The 27,338-nt window shown below is 37.0% G+C and overlaps 1 protein-coding gene and 1 long non-coding RNA gene across 3 annotated transcripts; one reads left to right on the forward strand and one right to left on the reverse strand.

Moving 5' to 3' along the window:
- Positions 1-15,601: 15,601 nt before the first annotated feature.
- On the reverse strand, positions 15,602-17,471 carry LOC107760302 (uncharacterized). Its single transcript, XR_001642364.2, has 2 exons — positions 17,196-17,471; positions 15,602-16,163 (listed from the first exon to the last, which is right to left on the reverse strand). It is a non-coding gene; the product is annotated as an uncharacterized LOC107760302 (long non-coding RNA).
- Positions 17,472-18,166: 695 nt separating this feature from the next.
- Positions 18,167-26,916, forward strand: LOC107760300 (putative ADP-ribosylation factor GTPase-activating protein AGD11). 2 transcript variants are annotated; one of them, XM_075253540.1, is made up of 11 exons: positions 18,167-18,619; positions 19,890-20,048; positions 20,611-20,825; positions 21,621-21,704; positions 22,108-22,192; positions 22,770-22,845; positions 23,532-23,695; positions 23,783-24,020; positions 24,574-24,690; positions 24,917-25,012; positions 26,118-26,916. In XM_075253540.1, exons 3-11 carry the CDS (start codon positions 20,780-20,782, stop codon positions 26,397-26,399), a joined length of 1,188 nt encoding a protein of 395 aa, XP_075109641.1. In that variant the 5' UTR covers positions 18,167-18,619; positions 19,890-20,048; positions 20,611-20,779; the 3' UTR covers positions 26,400-26,916. The 2 variants fall into 2 exon arrangements, with proteins under 2 accessions (XP_075109641.1, XP_016433816.1); XM_016578330.2 differs by lacking the exon at positions 18,167-18,619 and having other exon boundaries at positions 19,853-20,048.
- The last annotated feature ends 422 nt before the right edge of the window (positions 26,917-27,338 follow it).

Here is a 27,338-nt window from a genome sequence, read left to right on the forward strand (position 1 = left end):
CAGTTTGGAGGTTTTACTGGTGCCTCGTTTGAGGCAGGGTTATTTATGTAGAGGTCATGCTATTCAACCCGATACAGTCAGCTCTACAGGTCACCCATGGTACATCAGCCAGCCCCAATGCTTATGGATCTCATTTTGAGCAGCTATCATTCAGTGCACCTCCAACTCCGGCTAGTGAACCTCCGATATAGAGTTACCATGGTGGTTATTTGGGTCATCAGGAACATCTCTATGTTCAACATCTAAGTCAACAGAGGGCTTGCTATGTGTGTGGGGATTTGAGGTACGTTGCGCGGTTTTACCCTAGGTTGCAAAGTTGTATGCCCAGTAGGGTATCGTGCCGTAATTCCAACATGAGTTGCTATACCACCCACTCAGCATGCTAGAGGTAGGCGTCAAGTAGCCAGAGGTGAAGGCTAGCCAGTTAGAAGTGGAGGATGATCAGTGAGTGGTCATCCTCGAAGTGGAGGACAGGTTGGCGGGGCTTAACCTTGTTGTTATGCATTTCCTGCTAGGCCTGAGGCGAGTCGTCCGATGCAGTTATTATAGGTATTATCTTAGTCTATCATAGAGATTTTTCACTATTGTTTGGTCCGGGTTCTACTTTTTCTTATGTGTCTTCAAATGTTGCATCGCACCTAAGTATGCCTCGTCATTCTCTTGATATCTCTATTTCTGTGTCCACGTTAGTTGGGGATTCTATTGTAGTCGATCGAGTGTATCGATCTTGTGTTGTTAATATTAATGGTTCTGATACTATGGTTGATCTTTGTTGTTAGAGATAGTGGATTTGAGGTCATTCTTAGTATGGATTGGTTGTTCCCGTATCATGCTATCTTGGATTGTCATGCCAAGACTGTGACTTTAGCTAAGCTAGAGTAACCTAGATTATAGTAGAGAGATACCCTCGGTCATTCCACTAGTAGGGTGGTTTCGTATTTGAAGACTTGACAGATGGTTGAGAAGGGTTTTTTAACGTATTTGGCTTATATCCGGGATTCTAGTGCGGAGGTTCCTTCTATGGATTTATTGGAGGTTGTGAGGGAGATCCTAGAGGTATCACTTGCAGATTTACCAAGCATGCCACCCAATAATGATATCAACTTTTGCATTGACTTGGTCCCAAGTACTCATACCATTTCTATCCCACCGTACCATATGGATTCAGTCGAGTTAAAGGTATTGAAGGGTCAATTGTAGGATTTTCTTGATAAATGATTCATTAGACTGAGTGTTTCACCTTGGGGTGTGCCATTGTTGGTCGTATAGAAGAAGGACAGATCGATGAGGATGTGCATTTACTATTAGTTAAACAAGGTTACCATCATGAATAAGTATCTATTGCCTAGGATTGTGATCAGTTTCAATATGCCAAGGTGTTTTCCATGATTGACTTGAGATCGAGCTATTATCATGTGAAGATTAGAGCATCGGATGTCCCTAAGACAGCTTTCAAGACCTGCTATGGTCATTATGAGTTCTTGGTAATGCCATTTGGTTTGACTAATGCTCCAACAATCTTCACAGACTTGATGAACCGAGTGTTCAAGCCTTATTTGAATTCATTTTTAATTGTGTTTATTGATGATATTGTAGTTTTACTCCCATAGTAGAGTGGAGCACATGCAGCACTAGCAGATTGTACTTCAGACTTTGAAAGATCGTCAATTTTATGCTAAATTATCCATGTGTGAGTTCTGGTTGGACTCAATTGCCTTCTTGGGTCATGTTGTGTCTTGGGATGGTATCAAGGTGGATCCTAAGAGATTGAGGAAGTTCAGAGTTGGGCATGACTTACTTAGGCTATAGAGATTCAGATTTTCTTAGGTTTGGTAGGATACTATCACCGCTTTGTGGAGGGGTTCTCATCAATCGCATCCCTGCTGACCAAGTTGACTAAAAAAGGCACTATTTTAGATGGTTTGATGTGTCACTCTCCTTAAAAACACGAAAATTTTCAAAACACAAAAATAATATTATTTTTGGTTGGGAGATCATTAGCACCGATATACCACCGTGTTTTTAGCACGGAGTCCGATCTCAGTCATAACGGCTAAGACGTCTCTCCACGAACAATGTAGATTGATATGTGATGAGAAAAAGGAAGGTGTTACCAAGAGTAGGATTGACCATGTGCGCAACATGGCGTCTGATCACCAGCCGACCGACTAGGTCATCTCCCTACATATGTTGTGTGTTGAAATCAAATCCAAGGCTATCAACAATCTCATCCAAATCAAGGGAAATAATCTCAATACATCAATCTCATCCTACTTAAGAGGAATAATCACAATCCACTATGATGATTTCTAATCAGAAGGCTCCAGAGATCTATGTCTCCCAACTATGAAATATGGCAGAAGGGTATACCACATGGTCAGAATCTCATATTTATCAGATGATAATTATACGGAAAACAGTTCCCAATCGAGCAATGACTCCACACACGTATCCTCCAAAAAAGACTATCCCTCAATATTTGTGAATCAGCCAAGAGACCCAATAATATCCGAGGTAGATGAGGATCAAGTGTCATGACATATGAACCAATCCCAGAAAGGATATATGAATCCATGGAAACAAAAGTAGTTGGAACTGGTTTCCACACTTTTATCTTGGATGAATGTAACGATCCGACCGGTCATTTTGAGCTCTAGCATATTGTTCGGCGTGAATCATGGCATATACATGCAGTCGGATTAGATTTTTAGGAAGATCGAAGTTGGTTTGGTAGAATAATTCTCAATTTGGAAGGGTTAAGTTGAAAAAGTTGATCACGGTTTGCATTTTGAGTAAATGGCCTTGTATCAGAGTTTTGACGATTCAATTAGGTACGGATGATTATTTTGGACTTAGGTATTTGTCCGGATTTGGATTTGGAGATCTATAGGTTGATTTGATTCATTTTGGCGAAAGATAGAATATTGAAGGTTTCGAAGGTTATAGGTTTGCTCGAGATTTGAATTTATTGATATTGGGTCTGGATTGTGGTTTTGGGAGTTTGTATAGGCCCTTTGTGTCATTTGGGACTTGTATGCAAAATTTGAGGTCATTCCGGATTGATTTGACATGGTTTGGCATGGGTTTTAGAAGTTTAAAAGTTCATTAGTTCATTAGGCTTGATTGATATGCGATTCATATTTTTGTTGTTGTTTGGTGTGATTTGAGGCTTCGAGTAGTTTTTTTTATATTTTAGGACTAGTTGGTGTGATTGGACGAGGTCCCAATGGCCTCGGGTGTGTTTCGAATGGGTTTGGATTATGTCGTGCTCTTATTTGATGTGTTTCGACGTCGTTTCTGTGGGCATAACGGGTACCATATTGAGAAAATGACATTTGATCATGATTAGATTGAACCATTAGATCTGTGTCATAATTATGGAACCATATTAACAAGAATCATCGAATTTCGAGGTCGTGTGAGAGAGTTATGTCTATTTCCGCGTCGAGAAAGATTGCTGGTTTCTGGAGCGAACTTTTGCTCTTCGCTAACTCGAGAGTATTCCCGCGAACATGACGAAGAAATTTTGGGTTGAACGGTCAATGCAAAAAAAATTCTCTTTGCGAACACAGGGCTTGAAGGCGAAATCCAAAAAAATCACTTGGACAGTGTTTTAAATGGGCAGACCGAGAATTTTAGTATTTTGAGCATATCTTGAGTTCTAGAGCTCCATTTAAGGTGATTTTTATGGCATTGTACTCGTCTCGACAAGGGAATAAATATGTAATCTTTATTTTGATGTTTTTCCATGATTATTTCTGTTGGTTATTATTTTGTTCATGTTTAGATTGTATAAATTGAAAATTTGAGCCCCAAAGTTGAGAAATGGTAAATCTTTGATTTGATGGTCAATTCTTGGACAAAATTGGATGATTTTATGGATATATATTATATATGAGTAATATTTGGTTTTGGTTATTTTCGAAATCTGGGTGCGTGGAACAGGGTTTGACTTGTGTTCACTTTTCGTGTGGAGTTGAGAATTGTTTCTAATTGATGAATTATAGGCTCTTGAGCATGTTTTGAACTGTTTTCATGTTCTTTGGCTAGTTTCAGATTGTTTGGCATTGGTTTGAGGTGCTAGAGAGGCGTTGGAGCCGGTTATCCAATTTCAAAGCTAGGTAAGTCTCCTATCTAACCTTGTGAGGGGGAATTTACCCCGTAGGTGTTATATTTATTATGTGTTACATGTTGTGGGAGCTACACACATATGAGGATACAATTGTTCGTGCGTATGCTAGAATTCTTGATTATGTCCAGGTAGACTTAGACTCACGCCGTGCTTTAATTGTAATATTTGAGTTATTCTTTCTTGTTTAAATGCTTTAGTATACATTTAGCCTAAGACTAGACTCGCATAGAGTATTGGACTTTCTATTTTAGATACTTGACGAGCTACTTGATTAGCCGTAGAAATTGTACTTCCCTTTACGGATGTCTTCCACATTGTGCTTCGTCCGAAAGTTTTTCTTGAATTTTATAACGCACACAAATATTCATGAGTGGGGCTAGTGACCCATCAGAGTTTCATATTCTAATGGGATCAGGATGAACGCCTCAACAATATTCTTATAGGATCAGGTTATTCGCCTCGGCAGTATCATGTAATACACTCTTATGGGATTGGGTTGTTCACCTCAGTAGAGTAACATATTCTTATGGGATCGGGTCGTTCGTCTCATTAGGATTATGTATCACACTCTTATGGGATTGGAACATTCCTCTGGGCAGTTCAATGAAACACTTTTATGGGATCGGGTCGTTCGCCTTAGGATAATCGTGCGAAATAATTGATAAAGAGTTAGCGTACTTATGAGTTTTCCAAACTTGATATGTGATATTTTATTTGTTATTGACTATTATGTATTTCATTTGAAGAAGTATCCGGTATTTGAGGACTTCGTGTTTACTCTTCAGTTGAGGATCGTATTACGTACCTATATCTGTATTCACTGTTTTACTTGTCATGCTTCAAACCTATCTACTTTTATTTTACTTGATTTACTGGATCACTAGCAAGTGTCGACCTCTCGTCATTACTTCTTCGGATTAGTCTAGATACTTATAGAGTACGCATTGATTTACGTACTCATTCTATACTTCTGCACTTATTGTGCAGGCAGTGAGATAGGTACATTTGATGGTCATCTTGGCGCATAGGCGCTGTGGTGAGCTGCATCCCATGCTACGATCAGAAGCACACGGAGTCCCCATCTAATTCAGTTATTATATCTTGTCTATTTTATATATTCCAGACATGTGTTGTATTAGTATTATACTTCCTAGTAGATGAACATGCACTTGTAACACCGGGTTTTAGGGGTTTCTAGTGGATTCTCATAGTTGTACTTAATATTATTATTATTATGACTTCTCTTTCTAATTTATTCATACCCGGTAATTTGGTAAAGAAGACGTTTGGTTTCCGTGAGTTCGAGATTTAATTATTTCTATGAAGAGAAACAAGAACCTAAGCAGCGTCGAATACGGGTGAATAAGTCTAGATTAGCTGTTAGATAAATTTGGGCATTGGGAGAGCTATGATCTACATCTTGAGGGGTTTCAATGCGATAGGGAAACGTGGGAGAGCCTTCCCTCCTTGACCTTCTCTTTGGCATTGTTGGGGCTTCTGGTTTTTCTACAACAGAAGGGGCGGATCAATATCAATATGCTACTTCTGGTCTAGGCCACATTCTGGGGGAATTTGTAGATCACTCTTGTCCTGTTGTTGTTGCCATAGATGTTCAGGGCACTATCAGCATATTCAAGGGGATATGATTTCTTTAAAGGTTCCAATCTGTTGTTGCAAATATGGGCTACAGAGCTTTTCTTTCAAAGAGAGTCAGCCATCAATTACTTCGTCAGCACTAGCAATATGATCCATAGTCATGAAGATAGAATTAGGCACTAGGGAACACCACATGGTCAAGAAGAATGGCAGGAGTTTTTAACTCACCTAACTGGAGATTTTGTCAACTAGAAGCTTTGTATGAGGATGACTACAATGGACCAATTCCAATTTTCGGAATCGAAGTCTTCAAGACAAGTGGAGTGACTTGATCACGATGGATATGAGACAAAACACATAGCGTACGCCCAAGTACTTTGTGTGGATTACTAAAAAAGATCAGTTGGCCATGCCCGGGTTAGAAGACTCGAGAGCAGCTTTGCACAATCAAAAAAGGAAATGAATCAATCAAATTATAGAATAAGGAAACAATATCATGCTCAGATTAGGGTAAAATTGTGCAAACCCTAACTCGACAGGGGGATCAAAATAGCTAAGAATCCCGTTAAATCGAACCCATGCGACCTTGTTTTGGGGGTATCAAGTAAAGAATATGGTAACATTTAGAATCATAGCTAAACTAACCTCCTGATGATTGATTTCCATAGATACCTTAGTACCAAGTGAAAAATATCAAGAAAACAGAGAAGAATCATTGTTAGATCAAGAAAATGTACGGAGGATTTCCATATTATCCTACGTTTAGACCAGAGTGCTTGTGGTGAGGCGGCTAGGTTTCAGAAGTGAGGGAGAGAGGTGAAGAGAGAAGAGAGGCGGCTGGTGAGAGGGGAAAATGATTTAGGGTTTGGGTCGGGTAAAATAAGAAAAGAGTGGAGTTGTTGTGGGTCGTTGATCATTTAAGATCAACAACTAGAGATTAAAATGAAAACGAGGCGGCTAACGGGCGATCCAGTTGGGTGTGGGATGCTGGGTCGCATGGTATTGGGCTCATGGGTGTTGATTCAAATGTTTTGGGCCTCTTTGGTCCAAGATTTAACATACTATTGGGCCGGTTTTTAAAAATATAGGAAAATAAGTAAATAAATTATATAAAATAGTTAACAAATATGTAAAAATGCCATTTATGAAATTAAAGACTTAAAAATAAGAATTAAGATTATAAAAATGTAAGAATATTATTTTGAAATAAATAATATAATAAATCAAATTTGTGGAAAGGTATATGCTATTATTGTAAATAACTCATAAATAATATAAACTATAAAAAAATCATAGAAAGGGCTACAAAAATACTACAGAATACACATAAAATATTATAAAATATAAGTAAATACTTTGACCAGTTAGCCAGTCATAAAATAATTTTAAGAAAATAATAGGTAAATTATTTATCATTTGTAAAATGATAAAACCATCCAAACACTTATAATATATAATGAAAAGATTATAATAATTTAGAAATGCTATAATAAAATGATAAATTGATATTTTAAGTATGTCATGGAGAAATAATGCATGAAAATAACTTATGAATAATACTTAAAATATTAAAAATATATTATAAAAATATAACAACCCACAAATGCTAAATGGCACACTATGAGGGCAAAATTGAGTATCAACAGATGTCATGTCTGCATGCAACCGAGAGAAAAAATCTGTGTTAGCACATAAAAGTTTGATCAACTTACGTTTTAACTCAGGCTGAGTCTCGAGCCCACATAAACCTTTCTTTTTGGGAAATTAACAAAAGAGGATCATTTTCTCCAATTCCTCAAAAGCCGACTTGGAAGAATTGGACTCCTCCGGTTCGACGATTTTATCCGGGATGTTAGTGTCTTCTGCTCGGTTCCTTTTGGATCAACTTCACCTGATGGAGTTACAGTGTTTTGAAATTCGGTTGCTTTGGTTGCTATTTTGTTGCTTCGTCTTTGGGAAGGCTCATTGCAACTACTATCGAATTGACCTTCCGAGCTGTTCTTTGCTTCCCTCAGGTTTCTCAGATCCCCCATTTTGATGGTAATGTTATCACGTGAGGTGATGTAAATGGAACTGCATCCATCTCATGAATCCAAGGCCTCCCAAAGATGGTATTGTAAGCCATGTCACCAGCTACAACTTGAAATTGGATTGTTTTGACTATCCCTTTCACAAAATTTCTTAGAACAACCTCACCTCAAGTCATTTCACTGGAATTGTTGAACCCATAGAGCAGCCATGATTTCGGGATGATCTGGCTTGTGAGTTGCATCTCCTTGATCACCCATAATTGGATGATTTTTGCCGAGATGCTTGGATTAGCAGAACTCGTCTAACATTAGCATCTAGAATTTGCAGGGTTATTACTGAAGCATCAATGTAGGGCATGGTCAGTCCATATGTGTCTTCGCCATCAAAAGCTTATACTTCCTCTAGATAATGTCCATCGAGTATGTTTTTCATGTGAAATGGATACTTTTGGAAACTTCTTCACTGCTGTCAAAGTCACTTCGTTCACTTTTTCTCCGTCAAATATGAAATTGACTATTATTTTGGTGACAGGACCCAGGGCGGCTCTTTCTTACTTTTGTTCTTCACATAGGACAGCTTACCTTCTCACTGAAGAGGTTTGTGAGATATCTTTGTTTGCAAAGGGGGCCAACTTTATTTTGAAGGACTCTACAATCGGTGATCTTGTGGTCATCATCATTATGGAATTCGCACCAAAATTGTTGGCTCTGTTTAATTGGATATGTTCTCATTTATCTTGGCCACCTTACTTTTTGTCACGACCCAAACCGATGGGCCGCGACGGGCACTCGGTACCTTACTCAACCAAGTACCAACATAACGTATCTTTTCATGTCATACATAGATAACTAAGCCGAAAGGCTGTCTTGAGATAAGTAGAATACAACATGTGATACCAACTTATACATAAGATATATAGGCCTATAAGGCCAAAATAAGCACTCGTACACTGACATGGGCCAGCAATGCCATATAATCTTTTACGTACATGACATATGTCTACAAGCCTCTAAGAATACATAATTTTCATAGAGGTCGGGATAGAGTCCCTCCATACCAAACAATACACATCTAAATCATACTAACCAAACATGCAACTCCGAAGCAAATAGAGCACACCATCTTCCGCTGAGCTGATAGCCTACTTGGAGGGCTCTCGACCTATCTATCGAGACCTCGGGCATGAAATGCAGCGTCCCTAGGCAAAAAGGACATCTGTACAAATAATTTACCGAGTATGTAAGGAGTGAAAATTAGTAAATAATAGACATGCGAGAAACATGGAGTAAAAGACTCAACATGTACGTTTTCATAGCTCAATGAATCATTTCATTTTTATAATGTCATGCATATGTGTATAAATGTCATATCATGCATGGGTATATGTGTTCATAACATCATCAACCCTCTGAGGGAATCCCATCATATCATCTCGCCCACTGTGAGCAAAATCATCAAAGTATACCAGTTGATCAGGTAGTGTTACGTATATAGCGCCATCTGATCATGGGTCAATGTGCATGTATAAATGCATGAAATGCATATGAAATACGTTAATAAAAAATATCTTGGCATGTCATAAGACCATTATGCCTCTGATTAATACCATGAAATAAACTTTACCAACTTACGTATTTTTGAGACTCATGAACAGATGATAAAATAATATGACACATGGGGAATCAAGAACATAAGCATCTCTAGTATTTCTATGAATAGAGTCATTTATGGAAGTTGTGCATTTGCTCGTTTCGTTCATGTCATATAGATCATGCCAAAAAGAAAGAAGGGATAGGCTTAACATACTTGAACTGATCTTTTTTACAATCCTTTCAACACATGCCAATCGCGATGAAACACGTAATGGCGAATCAGAGTGGGGGGAAATCCATATGATATTATTGATATCATAGCACGTTATTTCTTATCCGACTAATATTCACTTCATAATCTACATCATCAAAAAATTCTCGCGGCCTTCTTCTATCATGTCTTCAAAATTTCTCGAAGTTATATCATTAATAAAGAAGGCAAACAAAGTCAAACAAAGGACTTATTATGCATTTTGGTGTTATGCCCAAAATAAAGTCATGTCTAAAGACTTTTATCTGTAAAGAATGGGTTTTATGTGTTATGTCCAAGACAAAGTCTTATCCCCGAGACTTTCACGTGTAAAAAAAGGGTCTTTATGTGTCATATCCAAAATAAAGTCTCATCCAAAGAGTCATAATATCTTAACCCTTTGCTGCCACATTGAAACTTATCCAAATGACAATCCAAAATGTTTTAATTAATTACCAATTTGTTAATTAACTTGGTAATTTTTCACTAATCCAACAATTAACCAATTACCCACATAATTAAGAATCATCTAAAATTACTTAAAATATCACTCACTTTTAACTCACTTTATATATTTTATAATCACGGTCATGTGGTACCTTGTATGGCACTAGTCCATAAATACGGGGTATTATAGCTTGGACCGTATTTTATCCCCAAAATGTCAAACTTCTACGAAACTCATTTTTTTTATTTGCTTACTCTCTCTCCTTCATGAACTTACTCATCACATATTTGAAATAGCATAATACTTATAATTTCAAAATAATCTCATTCCCGAACTTATGTCAGTTAACTTACGACGAAACTTTAACGTACGAAAATGCGGGATGTAACATCTTATTTCCAAGCTTTCATCAATTTACTTATGGCATATTCTTAAGTACGAAAATATGGGGTGTAACATCATTCTCCCCTTTGGAACATTTGTCCTCGAATGTTAACTGATGCACTTATCACTCTCATAACTCATTGCTCTTGCAAACACTTTAATACTCTTCTAGCTATGTAGGCAACTATTCTTTGAATAAATCCAAAGTCTAGGATTTTCTCCCCTTTAGTCCTCTTTCTCATACCACGACTTGTGGTCGAAATCTTTCCAATCTCGTAACTGTTGCTGTCTCCTATCATGCAACATGTATGTCTCTGACTTTGTAAGTGTGCTTATGCGACTCTCTCTCATTTTTCCTCCAGCTTTTAGCCAATCTCTAGGCCTCAATTTGTAAACATATATAGATCTTGACAACATGTCCCTCTAGGCATTTATAGGTATACTTGAAGTTCTTTGCTCGGTACTCTTTTTTTGAACTTACAAATATTGCTATATTTTATTTCATATATCCGCTTATCCATTTGTATGACTTTACTGCATCTAGGTAGGTCATACTATACCAAAACTCTTACTTTGATTTATCATTACTGAGGTCTGTTACAGAACTCCAGGTTACTTTTGTTACTTATCCCATATGTATGAATCTAAGTCCTTTAATTCTTCCTCATTACTTGTTGATCTTAAAAATAACGGCCTAATCTCACCTTATACTTTGTGACTTATGTCCATCCATTGTTGATTCACCTCAAAATTGATCTATCTAGGGGCGATACTATACTTCCATAACTGTTTTTAATAGTATCCCAATGTGATTCACCTTACGTGGGTATTTTAATCCCGTAAAATTCGCGAAATCCTCTTCAAGTCATTACTCAATCGAAGGCCCAAACATCATTCTTTATCCATCACAATTACACCCTCATTCTACTACCAGGGCAGTATTCCATTTCTTCTAAATGCCATTAGTTTTAGACTCCTTTGAGTTCATTCAGGCTATACCGAGCTTTGTAACTAAAAAAACCATCAGCTCTTCTTGTTTTCATGGGCTTAATCGTGAGGACTTATCCATTCTTGTCACCTTCTAACTCACCCTTTATTATCCTTATTCCTGACTTCCTAAAACCTTGTCGCTTTACCATATTTAGTTTGCCACTTACACATATCCATTTATACTACTCGCGACCTCCCTTCAATTTGCTTGCACCATAGATTTCCTTACATTATTTCTGGAACATCGAGTGAGGCATCACATTGTCTCAAACTCTTCTTCACTCTTGTAATTTAGACCTCTCGATACCTCAAACCCATAGGCTAGAAAATATACCACTAGTGATGTCGCTATCATTCTTGGATACTAAATCCTAGTACTTCTAGCCTTTTGTCCGAAGTATGGACAATTCACAACCTTCTGTATTTGAGTATCTCGCACGTTGTTCACCTTTACCTTACTTACCTTAAAAATCTTACATCACATCTTCTATCTTTTTCATAACCTCCCTTCCACATAGGTATGATTCACATCCACAACTTGAAGCTCGATTATCATACTCGCACCTCCTTACACAATCCGACTAGAGCTTCATACTGACTTCTTATGAGGTTGGTACCCTTCTAACTGGCTTTATCGTGGAGTCATTATAGAATATGGTTGTTGTACTCTCTTGTACCTCTAATATTAAGAGTGATTCTGCAATGTTCTTAATACGATTTTTATAATTGTCTAGGGCTAATAATCAGACTCATGATTCACTTGGTTGATGTAACTCTTTAGTTTCCTCTTCCTTTTGATCAGCCTTTATGTAGTCTTAAGCTATCTTCTAATCTGCGGCTCATGGAATTTAGTTATTATTTTAATCTTTCATGGATGCTATGAAAAATCATTATACAATCTTGTAATGATTCAATCTTTTGTCTATGACTTGGACCCAATTCCTTCTTTTAACTCATACTGGAGCTTTTTACGGCTGATCATTAATCAAATAATTCCTTTCATTCCATTTCAACTTTCTTAAAATGTAAGCAATTGCTTTTTCTGGTCTTTTTGCCCCTTGTTGCATGTATACTTAGCTTATCTGAGTTCTTACACGTGTCGAAATTTTTGTGCAACTCATATGGTCTTGAATATTACTTTTGGTTTTACTCCCCGCTCATTAGTCATGTTAGGTGCCACTTTCTTTTGGAGTCTACACAATTTTGTGGTGAAACTGTTGTTACACATCCATTTCCTCCTTAGGTTACTGAGCTTAGGTTGAAGCCTTCTTCCTTACTTCCTCAGCTAGTCTTTCATTGTAGTATTTAGGGAGGATCCGCTGACTCTTGTAAAGCCGTGAGCTTATTATATTGTATACTCAACGGACCTTTTGATGTCCTTCCTTGCCTATAATTATCTGTAGTTACTTACTTCCACCCCCTTGTGCTTGTATGGTTGCTTCTGAACTTGATAATTTGACTCACTTCCCAGTGGCACTTTCTTTTATCTCCGTAACACTCATATGGTACCTGTAACTACCCCAACTCCTATCTAAATATTTCTCAATGATTACGATGTCATAACTACGAGGCTAAATTTGCTATATTAGGTTTTACTATGTTTATCCTGCATGATCTGCTAACTCGTCTTTAACCTCCTGTTTAGCCATAACTAGGCTTTTCCCGAACCAATTACTAACTACTCATTGGACCATTCTCATATCAATGTTTCTTGTAATCCTTCTTGGGTTATTTCCTTTGTTTTAACTTACGTCTCGCACTTGCTCCTTATCTATCAATAACATCTCGGGCAGGGACCCTTACTTCCTTTCCTTGATGTTGTGTTTGTATAATGTTCTGGAATCATAGTATATCTGTAAGCTTTGAATAAGTGCAATCTCATTTTTATCGCATTCTTCCTTTACCATTCCATAATTACTAGAATCACTTAATTCTTAATTGACGCCACATCACACCATATTCCCCCTTTAGGGGAGTACTGAGAGTTAGGGCTACGACAACCTACCTATAGATGTTTTACCTCTTTATCTTCAACGTCTTTTCATACCATCGATGACCCTTACTTGCCTTGCGGTAATCATTCTATACCAAGGATAATAAAATTCCTTGCTTGCGATGGTGACACTTAGTGTAATTGGAACATACAGTCCCTTGAGCTTAACTTTTCTCAGATTGCTTACTTTAGGGAAGCGTCTTCCTGAATGATCATTCTCAGAATTTTTCATGAATCCTCTGCTGTTGTCCATTCTATTATTGTTGGAACGCAATCTATGAAATTCCCATCATTTCGGCCATTATCAAATTACTCAGTTCCCAACTCATGTTTAGCTTACCTTGTTCACCAGCCCATACTGATTTCTATTACTTTAGGGTCTAACTTTTCCTTCTAACAATCGCGTTGGAGTCACAAACTTATTTCTCGAAATGAGGATACAACTTTATGGCCTATACTCATTTGTTGTCTCCAACCTGGCATGTCTCATTTTTTTCCTTCCCTCGATTATCGACAATGTAATACTATCATTTCATTTTATTGTTCCACCGTTGTCATCCAAGTATCACATCTTACTCATAATTCTTCCTTATCTATCTTCTCATTACTGCTAATATTTCTCCTTATCCCTTTCTGGTGAAAACTTCAACAAGACATTCTTTTGCTTTTATCTACATTTGCTTCATTCATCAGTTCTGCGGGTTTCTCAATGTCCTCGCTCTACTAGGGACGAGATTCACACTAAGGTAATATTTATCCATTCCTGAATGGTAAATAATAATAACCTTTATTAACTGGGTACCTCGTACCCTTCTTCATCTTACTTCTTTTACTTCTTGAAACTTGTATTTATCTTCTGAGTCTCCCATTGTCTTTCACCATAAAGGTGGATAAATATTCTTGCCTTAAGGTTCCTTATCAAGAGGCTTACACGTCTTAGTATACACATGATCTGTTGAATACCTCAAATTTATCCATCATAAGGATGATACAAAAATTGAGTTCCTCTGACTCAACTCTTCCACAGCTATATCTCTTACCAACCGTCTTTCTGGATGTAGGCATCGTTGTATTACAAATAAGATAGAGTTTAGAAAATTTAGTTCTTAAAACTGAGCTCTACCACACGATCTAGAGTAGGAAGAAAGATCGATAGTCCTAAATGCCCCATAGCCTCCTGCTTATAAGTGTGATGCACGACACACCCATAAACAAGACTCTACTAGACACAGCTTGTAGACTCCTTAGGACAGAATTGCTCTGATACTACTTTTGTCACGACCTAAACCGATGGGCCGTGACGGGCACCCGGTACCTTACTCAATCGAGTACCAACATAACGTATCTTTTCATGTCACTATCATAGATAACTGAGCTGGAAGGCTGTCGTGAGATAAGTAGAATACAACATGTGATACCAACTTATATGATGACGTCCAAATCCACTACTAAAAAGTAAACGGACACAGTCGCATGCAATATAATATACCCAAATATGAGTCGGGGTCGAATCCCACAGAGAACAATATGTAGGCGATTAGGAATGTAAGCGAATTATCACTTGTTATGTAATGCCAAACACTTGAAATTGATTTTATAAAAGATTTATACCTAAATGCGGAAATGTAAACTAACCTAGAAAGCAAGTAAAATTATCAATGGCTACAAGTATGGATGCATCAGGAATTACACTCAAGTAATGATCTAATGTATTTCACGATTTTACAAATATGAGCGAGTTTATGTTAATTAGCCACGGGTAATAATTTTATATTACCTTCTTCCGAAGACTAACAAGACTTCCTAATTGAATTATCCCTAAAACAATTAAGAGATTAAGCACACCCGGAATGGCTACAAGTAGTTCAATCCTATCCCTAGGTAGAATTTATAAAATGAGGGTTAACGCCTCAAGTTCTTGTTAATTAATCTTTTTCAACCCCAAATAATCTTTCTTAAAATTAATTCAGAATTAATGGGCAAGTCCTAGGGTTAGCTAATCCCTTTGGAAATATTAAAGAACATGAATAATTAAAGTAACAATAGCTCACTTCAAAAAAGAATAAAAATCATTCAATACATAAGCACAACAAGATATTTAATCCACATTTTAAATATGAATATTCCCATAAATAAGATTCAAGTGTTGGATAGAATACTACACACTTAGATATACAATACAAAGTAAGGAAATTAAGAAATAAACATAAATGGGTAAGAAATTCTCAACCACAAGCTACAAATCTTCAAGATCAAAGTGTGTGTGCAAAACCCTAGCTTCCAACCTTGTTCTCTCTAGTCTTTAGAACTGAAAATATGCCAAAGATATTTTACAAATGAACTGGTTTGGGTATTAAAGGGTTTGAGGCCAAAAAATGTGAAATTCCAAAATTGTCCAGGTCTGATGCTCGATTTTCGCATTTGCGAACATAAGTTCGCAATTGCGAACTATGGTTATACTATTTGACTTCACATTTGTGATAAGAACTTCGCATTTGCGAAGGTTGACTACTTAGTTGACTTTCACATTTGCGAGGTATTCTTCGCATTTGCGAAGACTGCCTGATTGCCCTTTCTTCTCAATTGCGAGAAACTTCTCGCGATTTCCATCATTGATAACTTCGCAATTCCCAGGTATATGTCGCATTTGCTACAACTGAGGCCCCTTTCCAGATTTTCTTCTTTTTAACTTCTTTTTGACTCGTTTCACTTTGTTCCTTCAAGATCACTTCTAAATCACATAGAACCTGTAATATAGAAGTAAATGGCATTAAACACATAATTTTATCACTCAAACATAGCAAAAATGTAGGCTTAAAGACAAGATAAGTTGGTAAAATACCCAAAATAACCACTCGTATACTGACATAGGCCGGTAAGGCCATATAATCTTTTATATACATGACATCTGTCTACAAGCCTCTAAGAATACATAATTTTCATAGAGGTCGGGACAAAATCCCTCCATACCAAACAATACACATCTAAATCATACTAACCAAACATGCAACTCCGAAGCAAATGGAGCGCATCAACATCTTCCGCTGAGCAGATAGCCTACTTGGAGGGCTCTCGACCTATCTATCGGGACTTGCGGGCATGAAACGCAGTGTCCCCAGGCAAAAGGGACATCAGTACAAATAATGTACCGAGTATGTAAGGAATAAAAATAAGTAAATAATAGACATGCGAAAAACATGGAGTAAAAGACTCGACATGTACATTTGCATAGCTCAATGAATCATTTCATTTTTATAATGTCATGCATATGCGTATAAATGTCATACCATGCATGGGTATATGTGTTCATAGCATCATCAACCCTCTGAGGGCATCCCATTATATCATCTCGGCCACTGTGGGCGAAATCATCAAAGTATATCAGCTGATCAGGTGGTGCTGCGTATATAATACCATAACCTTTCCCATATCCCATATACATATATATACATATAAATACGCATATATAACGCCATCTGGTCATGGGTTAGTGTGCATGTATAAATGCATGAAATGCAAATGAAATACGTTAATAAAAAATATCTCGGAACGTCATAAGACCATTATGCCTCTGATTAATACCATGAAATAAACTCCAACTTACGTATTTTTGAGACCCATGAACAGATGATAAAATAATATGATACATGGGGAATCAAGAACATAAGCATCTCTAGTATTTCTATGAATAGAGTTATTTATGAAAGTTGTGCATTTGTTCGTTTCGTTCGTGTCGTTTAGATCATGCCAAAAAAAAAGAAGGGATAACCTTAACATACCTGAACCGATCTTTTTGACAATCCTTCCAAAACATGCCAATCGCGATGAAACACGTAACGACAGGTCAGAGTGGGAGAAAATCCGTATGATATTCTTGATATCATAGCACGTTATTTCTTATCCGACTAATATTCACTTCACAATCTACATCATCAAAAAATTCTCTCGGCCTTCTTCTATCATGTCTTCAAAATTTCTCCAAGTTATATCATTAATAAAGAAGGCAAACAAAGGTAAACAAAGGACTTATTATGCATTTTGGTGTTATGCCCAGAATAAAGTCACGTCTAAAGACTTTTATCTATAAAGAATGGGTTTTATATGTTACGTCCAAGATAAAGTCTTATCCCCAAGACTTTTACGTGTAAAGAAGGGTCTTTATGTGTCATATCCAAAACAAAGTCTCATCCAAAGAGTCATAATAACTTAACCCTTTGCTGCCACGTTGAAACTTATCCAAATGACAATCCAAAATGTTTTAATTAATTACCAATTTGTTAATTAACTTGGTAATTTCCCACTAATCCAACAATTAATCAATTACTCACCTAATTAAGAATCATCTCAAATTACTTAAAATATCACTCACTTTTAACCCACTTTATATATCTTATAATCACGGTCATGTGATACCTTGTATGAAACTAGTTTATAAATACGAGTTATTATAGCTTGGACCGTATTTTATCCTCAAAATGTCAAACTTTGACGAAACTCATTTTCTTTGATTTGCTTACTCTCTCTTTCATGAGCTTACTCATCACTTATTTGAAATAGCATAATGCTTATAATCTCAAAGTAATCTCATTCCCGAACTTATGTCGGTTAACTTACGCGAAATTTTAAGGTACGAAAATGCGGGATGTAACATTTTATTTCCAAGCTTCCATCAATTTACTGTATATTTTTAATTACGAAAACATGGGTATAACACTTTGCTTCTTACATCTTTGAGCATCTCTACTAACTCGGACACATTGACATTGAAGTTGTAGTCGACTAACTTTGGTCTGAATTGATAATCACTATTTTTTATGTTTAAGATTCTTTCCCGGTCGATATGAAATCATATTATTTCTTTGCCCTTGATTTTTGCTATCTCAGTCCGGCCTTCGTCTTCTGTTATTTTCCCAATGTAGTGGTCAAGAATAAGGTTCACACCGGAGGCTAGAGTCTCTTTGTTTGTAATCTTCTTGTCTACCAACCATCTCTGGTTGGTGACTGTACCCTCTTGTCTCATTGCTTTCGAGCCCGGAGCGTGTTGAAATTTCTTCTTCTATTCGAAGTTTGGTGTTATACCTGTGATGCACATCGTTCCATGTCTTGGGTGGGAATTCCCAAAGACTATTTTTCAGTCTCCTTGTAGCTTTCGAACTACTTTTGTTCAAGTTCCTTGTGAAAGCCATAGCCGCCCAGATATCTGGTATGATGGGGAGCATTATCTTTTCCCTTTAAAAATAATTTATGAAGTTTCTGGAGCAATTCTGTGCTTTCTTGTTGGATTTTAAAATTTCCTTCATGCGTTTTTCCACCTTCTGTGTTCCGGAGTGCACTTTGATTAACACATTTGTAGGTTCAACAAACAAACTAATAGAATTTTCAGATAAATGAAAGTACCAGGTTAAAGCTTCGTTGGTTAGGGTCTCTCTATACTTTTTGACTAGCACGGATTCAGTTTATTATTTCGTGAGATTGTTCCCTTTGATTCCATTCATGTAGTCCATGACGTGGTCACGCAGATCAGAAGTTCCGTTACACTTAGGAATCCGACATATTGAACTTCTTCAGAATTCGTAATGGGGCGACACCTGGCTTCCACGGTTATCGAGAGTACTTGTTCATGTCGATTCCATTAATGATGTGTGGAACTCCTGGGATCTGTTCGATCCACTCATTCTATTCATTGACCTGTTGTTATAAGGTTAGAATCAAATTTTATAACTTATAGTTTTCGGTTGTACCTAAGCCTTTAGCTTCGGTGTCATTTGGAAGCCCCTGGCCTATCCATATATTCCTCAGTTTGAAGTTTGGGGTTTATCAAGATATACCCTCGAAGGTAGGGTTGGTGTCGCGGTTGTTGCACCACTCGTGGGGACCCTTGACGCCTCTCCAATCTGAGCGTTCAACTGTTGTTGCTGAGTCATAAAAATTTCACCGTCTCCTCTAACTGATGTTGTTCGTCACCCCTGCTAGTGGATCTTGCTGAGATATTTTCTCTTGAGCGGGATGGTCAAGTTTTAGGAGATTGATCATTTGGAGTTCGTTTTCCTCTAGTTTGATCCATTAGTTGAGCTGCTGGGTCCACTGGCTGGTTATTGACTCCAGACATGGAGTTTCCCATGAATGAATAATTAACAAGTGAGTAACATAAAATTGAGAAGAAGTAATAAAACTTTGGATCAAATACTCAAAACTGTTTAACCTAAAAATTAGTTTTAGAATACGTAATTAAATTTATATTATAAGGCCACTAGCAAATAGATTTATCTAAAGTGATTTGAATGAAATTAGAAATAAAAATGTCAATTAAAGTTGAATTAAAGAGCTAAATAGAGAGATTCTTATTAGATGTCGGCTTTTGATGGGGCTACACAAGAATGCAGTCAGGAATATAATTGAAATAATAACTTGTGGAGTGTTGTGCATGATTTTTTAGCATGTGTTACAAGTGCATGAAGTAAAGTGCTCTGTAGGATGTGACCGTTACGAGTTTCAAGCCTACACGTTGTGTATATGACTAGCTGGTGGCGAGATCCTTGCTAGTAATAACTACAATGGCGTAACAGATAGGGGCCATAATCTCCCGGGAGGATCTTGGGTATACTGGAGTTCAGACCGAAGGTGTTAAGTTGGTGAGTCCCTTCTAGTCACTCTTGTTCTGGATTTGAATTTAAATGGACAATCCCCATTGTAGTTCTTGGGGTCTCCCGGCCTTAGCTTCCATGTTTCGAGGTACCGAACCATTTCTGCTATGTGTCACTGCATTAACGAGTAGCGTGTTAAGACCGAATTTTACCGGTACAAGTTATTGAATGGTATACCGAACTAGTGTTTATTCTAATAAAGTGTCACAATTTTGTATTAACATTGTACAAGAAAATAGTATTAAATTGAGAGTAAATCCAAAAGTCTCCCATAGGCAAAGCCTTATTGGCATAAATAAAGTCATAAAGGAGGCTTTTAATTTGAAGGGAATGAGATAGTAATCTTGCGTACGCGCCAAAAACGGCAGTCGTGCGACTTTGGTATCTCCTCAAATCATTTGTTGGGTAGTTGTCCCCAACCACCCGAAAAATGCATTCCATCCCAACATCTGATTTCTTTTGCTCTGGGAAAACATATCATGAGACACAATCGAATCTTATTTTTTCTGTTTCCCATATAGATACAATTATACATTTCTCCTTTTGGTAGATAATCGTATCAATTAGACGAGCGAAACATTCTCACAATCCCAATAAAAGCTTCTTTGATTGATGGATGAATTTGGGTTCCCGTGGTGACAATTCCTTTCAAGGATCAAAGAAGATGGATTCTTTACAATTATAGAGCTTTTTGGGATAATCAATTTAGAGGACGGAAAATGTCTATTCCTCATGAGGGAAATGCTGATAGCAATAATGTTTCAGGTATTCTTTCTCAGCTGTCTTTAATTAAAACAAAATTATGCTCGTCTGATCATGTCTAGGATTAGATTATTTTGTTATATTATTCGAGGAAAGGAACAAGTAAATTTGGAATGAGCGAATATACATACATACATACATGTGCAGCTTTTAGGCAATTATACATGATCCTCAGTCTCAGGTTTTGCATATGGGCTTTTATCTAGCAGGGTTCACTGAATTCTTGTTTGTTTGATAAGATGATGTTGGATAATTTGTGACAAGAATGCATTTCTTGTTCTTATTTTCGCACAACTATGTTACAGATGATTTGTGACAAGGTGGGTTGCCTGATGGTAAGCACCCTCCACTTCCAACCATGAGGTTGTGAGTTCGAGTCACCCCAAGAACAAGGTGGGGAGTTCTTGGAGGGAAGGATGCCGAGGGTCTATTGGAAACAGCCTCTCTACCTTAGGGTAGGGGTAAGGTCTGCGTACACACTACCCTCCCCAGACCCCACAAGTGGAATTATACTGGGTTGTTGTTGTTGTTGTTGTATGTTACAGTAAAAAAGACCAAAAACATCATCTACTTCTTCAATCTGTTGGTATGGTTGTTCATCTTTTTCTGTCATTTATGCTACCAAATTCCTTTTTGGTCTTTGTTAAAGGGTAAATTGTACTAACATTCTCAGATTTATTCTTCACCTGCCGTGTTGAATTGACAAGCTGTTACAATTGAATGCAGACCATGGTTCGGATAGTTGCTGTCCCTTTCCACATGTGTAGTGTAATAATAGCTCATCTTTATTTTTCCTAGGTTCTTGCCTCTATGAACTTCTGCAAATGGAATCATCTTCAAATTGTAGTGGTCCTCAACCAGATAGACGAAAGCGTTCTTCGAGTATGTAATATCTTATTCTCAGCATGACATGAATGCCAAATTTTACTAGTTTTGAAGATTTACTAACCATCTTCCTTAACATTTTCACAGGATGATTTTTCTTTTATTTGTTTTTCCTTTTTTCACGATATACATGATCAGTTGCCTAGGATTAGTCACTTTCATGTTTACTCTTATGTCAATTTGATCACCATGGAGATATTTTTCCTTAATTTTCTTTTCAAATATGTTGAGTTTTACTCTTTTCCTAAACCAAATGTTGGATATTTGATGCTATGCTGTTAAATTGGTTGGATTCAATGCATATTTTCTCATTTTACACGATTGAATAAGCTTGATTTGCAAATATAGTCACTTTCACAGCTTGTAAGTGTTTCGAGTACTCCTGTGTTATGTTTATCAGGTCCTCGACACAGACTACAGAGGCTGCTGAGTGAATCTGGCAATAGATTCTGTGCAGATTGTGGATCTCCTGATCCAAAATGGGTGTAAGTATCAGAAGTTATGACATATCAGTTTCCTATCGCAATTAAAGAAAAAGGTCGATCAATCTCTTTAATTACTTTTTTGATTCATCTTGTAGCTGAACCTTTACTGTCCCACGTTATTTGACTTAGGGACCATCCATTACAGAAACCTTTTACTTCTTGTTCTGAAGTTTTCCTTTGTGCTGGTACTTTATTCATCTCAAATGTTGTTGGAACAGTAAATTTAGTCTTTTTCACCTAGTTTTTTTGTGGTTTGCTGTTTTGTGTTCATGTAAAGTCTCTCCTCCCATTCAGCAAACATACTGACATTGACTGTGGTTTGAGAAGATTTAAAATCATCCAAACTTGAGAATATTAGTTGTTTTACGTTATTGAAAAAATGCTTTCTTTATTTCCCCTCACTATATTGCATTTCAAGAAACTTAATACCTAGCAGTATCTTTTGTTTTTTGAAAAAAGGAATCCTGCTTTGAAGATTTTCCTTTAATTGAATCAGCGTTGTATATTCCTCTTTTTTGCAATTTGGCCTTGAGTCTTGAAATAGCTTTCTATATCTAATTCATTTCGTGATATTCAGATCTTTAAGTCTTGGAGTTTTTATATGTATCAAGTGCTCCGGAGTACATCGAAGCCTTGGAGTGCACATATCGAAGGTTGGATATTCAAACTTTGCGGTTTGTCTTAACCGCCATATATCCTGTTATTGTTGAATGTACTAGAATAATGTTTGATCTATTTCTATTTTTTTCTTGTGCCCCTTCATATGAACTGAAATTGTAATTGGAAAACCTAAAACGGAGTAGATACTTGAAATGTTGAAGTACGGGTAAGAAACCTGCCACGTGGAAAATTCTATGGAAAGAAAGAACCTAACCTTCTCTATTCATCTTTGCCTGGATGAAGCAAGTTGCTCCAACTTAACTGATGTGCAGAGAAAAACTTGTATCAATATTGTATTTCATTTGGGTTGTAATAAATTTCCACCAAAGCATGCAGTTCTTTCCATCTTATTCATTTTGAAGCCTTTTCTATCTAGGTTAAGCTAAAAGTTAGGAGAATTTACTGATTCACAAGCTGTTATTTTATTGTATTTCAGATGAATATTGTTGTATAGAGGGTATGTACTCTTCATGTATGTTGCAGAAGTGTGTTAAAGTTTGCAAAATATCAACTTACATAATCTTCTGTGTTTGTCATTCCAAGATCTTGCTTTTTCCTGACTGGGTAGTAGGCACCATTCCTGTACTTTATTCACTTTGATAATCTTTCCTCTTTCTAATGGAAACAAAATAAAGGTTAAAAGGGGTGCGGTGGTTAACTAGTCTGTCATTATTAACAGGTTCTGTCAGTGAAGCTCGACGAATGGACAGACGACCAAGTTGATAGTTTGATAGAGATGGGTGGAAATAATGCAGCAAACTTGAAGTATGAAGCTTCCATTCCTGATAGTTATCGGAAGCCCAGACCAGAGGCATCAATAGAAGAGCGTACTGACTTTATCAGGTAGCGTCTTTTCAGTAACCATACGATATAGTTATATGTACTGTCACATTCTATTCTGAATTGAAAATTCACTTGCTGGATACTCAGGAGAAAATACGAGCTGCAGCAATTTCTAAACTCTGATGTGCAGATGATCTGCCCCTTCCCACCATCATCATCCTCACGCTGCAATTCATTAAGCCTTTCTTGTAGTTTGGCCCTGGATAAGAGACATTATGAGAAGCAATCCACTGGGCATCGCATCCATGGCATAGGGCATGCATTTCGTAATAGCTGGAGAAGGAAAGAATCTGAACACAGGAGCACCAAGAAAAGTAACTCAATGGTAATAATTTCTTCTGTAAGGAACAAAATCTTCTATACGAACCTGAGTGAATTATGTTTTTTCTTGTATCCATTCTGCGTCTCAACTTACATGGAATGCATATTGGTAAGGTCAATTATTATTTGAAAAGCGAGAATTTCTTGTTAAAGAAAGGGGAAGGGCTTCTTTTAGAGAGAGCGTGAGGTGGGGATGGGGGGATTTCTGGGGCTTTGAATCAGGGCCACTTATATTGCAAACATTTGGAGACGGGATGGAAAGTCTTTCGTGCTCTATTGCCTTTTTGAGGGCCTCCCGAACCCCATTTTCAATAGTGCACTTTAGCGGAAGGCATGTCCCGGCTGGTGCTTTTGTTTCAAAATTGCTCGAAACCAAAATGTAGACTGTGTTATAGAGCAAAGAAGATGATGGTTTCTTATGTAATTTCAAAGACAATAATGCAATTCTGTACGATCATGGATTGACTTAATATCATAGTTAACACATGCATGATTTCTCACAAAATCAGCTTTCAATTTGTAAAACTGAATCATACAGCTACCTATTTTGTCTATAGGCAGGTATGGTTGAATTTATAGGATTGATAAAAGTCAATGTGGTGAGAGGGACCAACCTAGCTGTCCGTGATGTGGTAACAAGTGATCCTTATGTAATTCTCTCCTTGGGAAGCCAGGTAAATGCTAATTCTTTTTTGAGTTTTGTCATTGTTTGCATTAGTGCTGGCTAAACTTTTGAAGTTTATCCAGATCTGTAGCATCCTTACTGGAAACTATTGCCACCCAAAAGAACTGGGGCTGATGGTTTATTTGGAACTTTCCTCCCTCTCCTACCACCTGTGGGTGACACATGGCATTAAAATCCTCATACTAAACCCAGCTCTGAACTTCTTTTGGTTGCAGTCAGTCAAGACGCGTGTCATCAAGAACAATCTTAACCCTGTCTGGAATGAAAAGCTAATGTTGTCAATTCCAGAAAATGTTCCTTCTTTGAAAGTGGTATGTGTTTTTCTGTCATTTAATTTTATTAGCTATTTAATGTGAAGAGGGACAATTATATGAACAAACTAATAATAAACCTGCCTCAATACCTTCTCATTTCTCTTTCCATGTTTATTTTTATTATGAATACTTAAATCTAGTCTCTGGTATGACCAGGTAATAAATGGTACAAGCCATTTTCTTTCTTTTGGTTCCTTTGGGGAAGTGGAAAAGAATGTGAAAGAAAAGGTTAAAATTTTATCAATGAACAAATGAGAGAAAGGACAAACTTTTCCTTTGCATAATTTCCCTTTCTTATTACAAACAAACAAGGAAAGAGAAAAGAGATTATCTTCTTTTCCTTTCATATCTCTGCATTCAGTCAAGCTGCTAGAGCTACTTGGAGACGTTAGAAAAATTTTCTGCAATTTGTTACATAATTGTATAAGTATAGTGATCCTTGTAATGTTATTTAGAACATGAGGAGCAATCAGAATCTTAAATCTCTACATCTTAGTTCATCATCTTGGTTAAGGAATAAAATTTGGATCAACCACATTCAACGATATGCCTAAATCTTAGCTTTCATCTCCTAATAACACAGATGAACCGTAAATTCATGTTTTATGTTGCTTTCTCAATATAAATGGTTTCACATCACATTCATGTCTCTGTTCTCTTCATCTTGGTAACTAACTTAATATGATTGTCGTTTTGATTCTGTGAGGTGTTCCAAACTTGTATCAAATTTAATCACAACCAGAGATGACACTCCAGACTGAATGAAGGAAAAATATTGTTAAAACTTTCTACATAGCCTTCTAGTGACATCACTAGTCATTTTTTTTAGTATCATATGATGGATGATACGTGAAAGGAACTTGAGAAAATGCCAATTTCAATATGAATCTTCATCTTCTGCACATTTTTATTTAATAAATTTCCTACCCTACACCCCCTTGGGCTGCGGCCCTTTCCCAGACCCTGTGTCAACACAGGATGCTTTGTGCACCGGCGGGCTGCCCTTTTTTTTTTTTTATAAAAAAGTAATTATCATCATATGTGAGAGTTGCTTCACTAAATTGTTCAAGCCACCCTAATGAACTTAGGCATGGTTTCGCAGCTTGTCTATGACAAGGATACATTCACAACTGACGACTTCATGGGGGAAGCTGAGATTGACATTCAGCCTCTTGTTACTGCTGCAAAAGCATCTGAAAACTCGACACTCGGTGAATCAATGCCGCTTGGGAAATTGAAAGCAAGCAAAGAAAACACTCTTGTTAAAGATGGCATTATCAGTCTAATAGATGGTAAGGTGAAACAGGATATCACTGTGAAGCTGCAGAATGTTGAAAGGGGAGTACTAGAGATTGAGCTTGAATGTGTTCCTCTCACACAATAACAGGTGCAAGGGAAGGCTGATGAAAAACAATATTCAAGCATATACAGTGGTGTATTTAACATGGTTAATCCTTGGGCTGCTGTAACGTATGAGAGGTCCTCTATCTTAGCTGCAGTGAAGCTTTTGGTTGCATTAGATTAGTCAATTGCTTCAAACATGGACGCGTAGAAGAAGGAAACACAATAAAGTGGCAAAGTGTCTGAATTTCGTTTCCATTGCCAGAATCTCTATACTGGAGTAGTTGCAAAGTGAATTCTGCTTGTTAGAGGATGCTCTCCCTGACAGGGCTGAGATGATGAAGGGTCGACTATTTGGACGGACAAGTGTAGACTGCAGCAGAAAGGCAGGGGAATCCGGAATCACACCAGCATTCAACTTTTGATGCCATATTAGACTTTTGATATTGCTAGAGCTAGATATTTCTTTAACCAACTGTATGATGTAAGATATATGTTCTAACCAAAACGAGTACTTTTCTGGTTTTATTAATGCTAATTAGATTACACGTTGGTGTTTACTCTTTTTCAAGTGACGATACAATTATCCAATACCAGGATAAAAAAAACATTGATCGTCGTAAAAGTTGTCAACTAAGAGTGAATCTACAAGATGTACAGTGATAACCTCCAAATCATTCCTCAAAGAGTAAGTGTATACGATCGTATGTAATATAATTTACCCAACTATGAGTCGGGGTCGAACCCCATAGGGAACAATACGTAGGCGATTAAGCAAGTAAGAGAATTATCGCTTATTATGTTAAGCCAAACACAAATAGGGGTTTTGAGAAAATATTATAACTAATGCAAAAAGTTAAACTAACCTAGAAAGCAAGTAAATGATCATTGGCTAAAAACATGGATACAAAGGGAATTACATTCAAGTAATGATCCAATGTATTTCATGGTTTCACAAATATGAGTGAGATTATGTTAATTA

The sequence above is a fragment of the Nicotiana tabacum genome, chromosome 5, assembly GCF_000715075.1.
Source record: "Nicotiana tabacum cultivar K326 chromosome 5, ASM71507v2, whole genome shotgun sequence".
NCBI lineage: Eukaryota > Viridiplantae > Streptophyta > Magnoliopsida > Solanales > Solanaceae > Nicotiana > Nicotiana tabacum.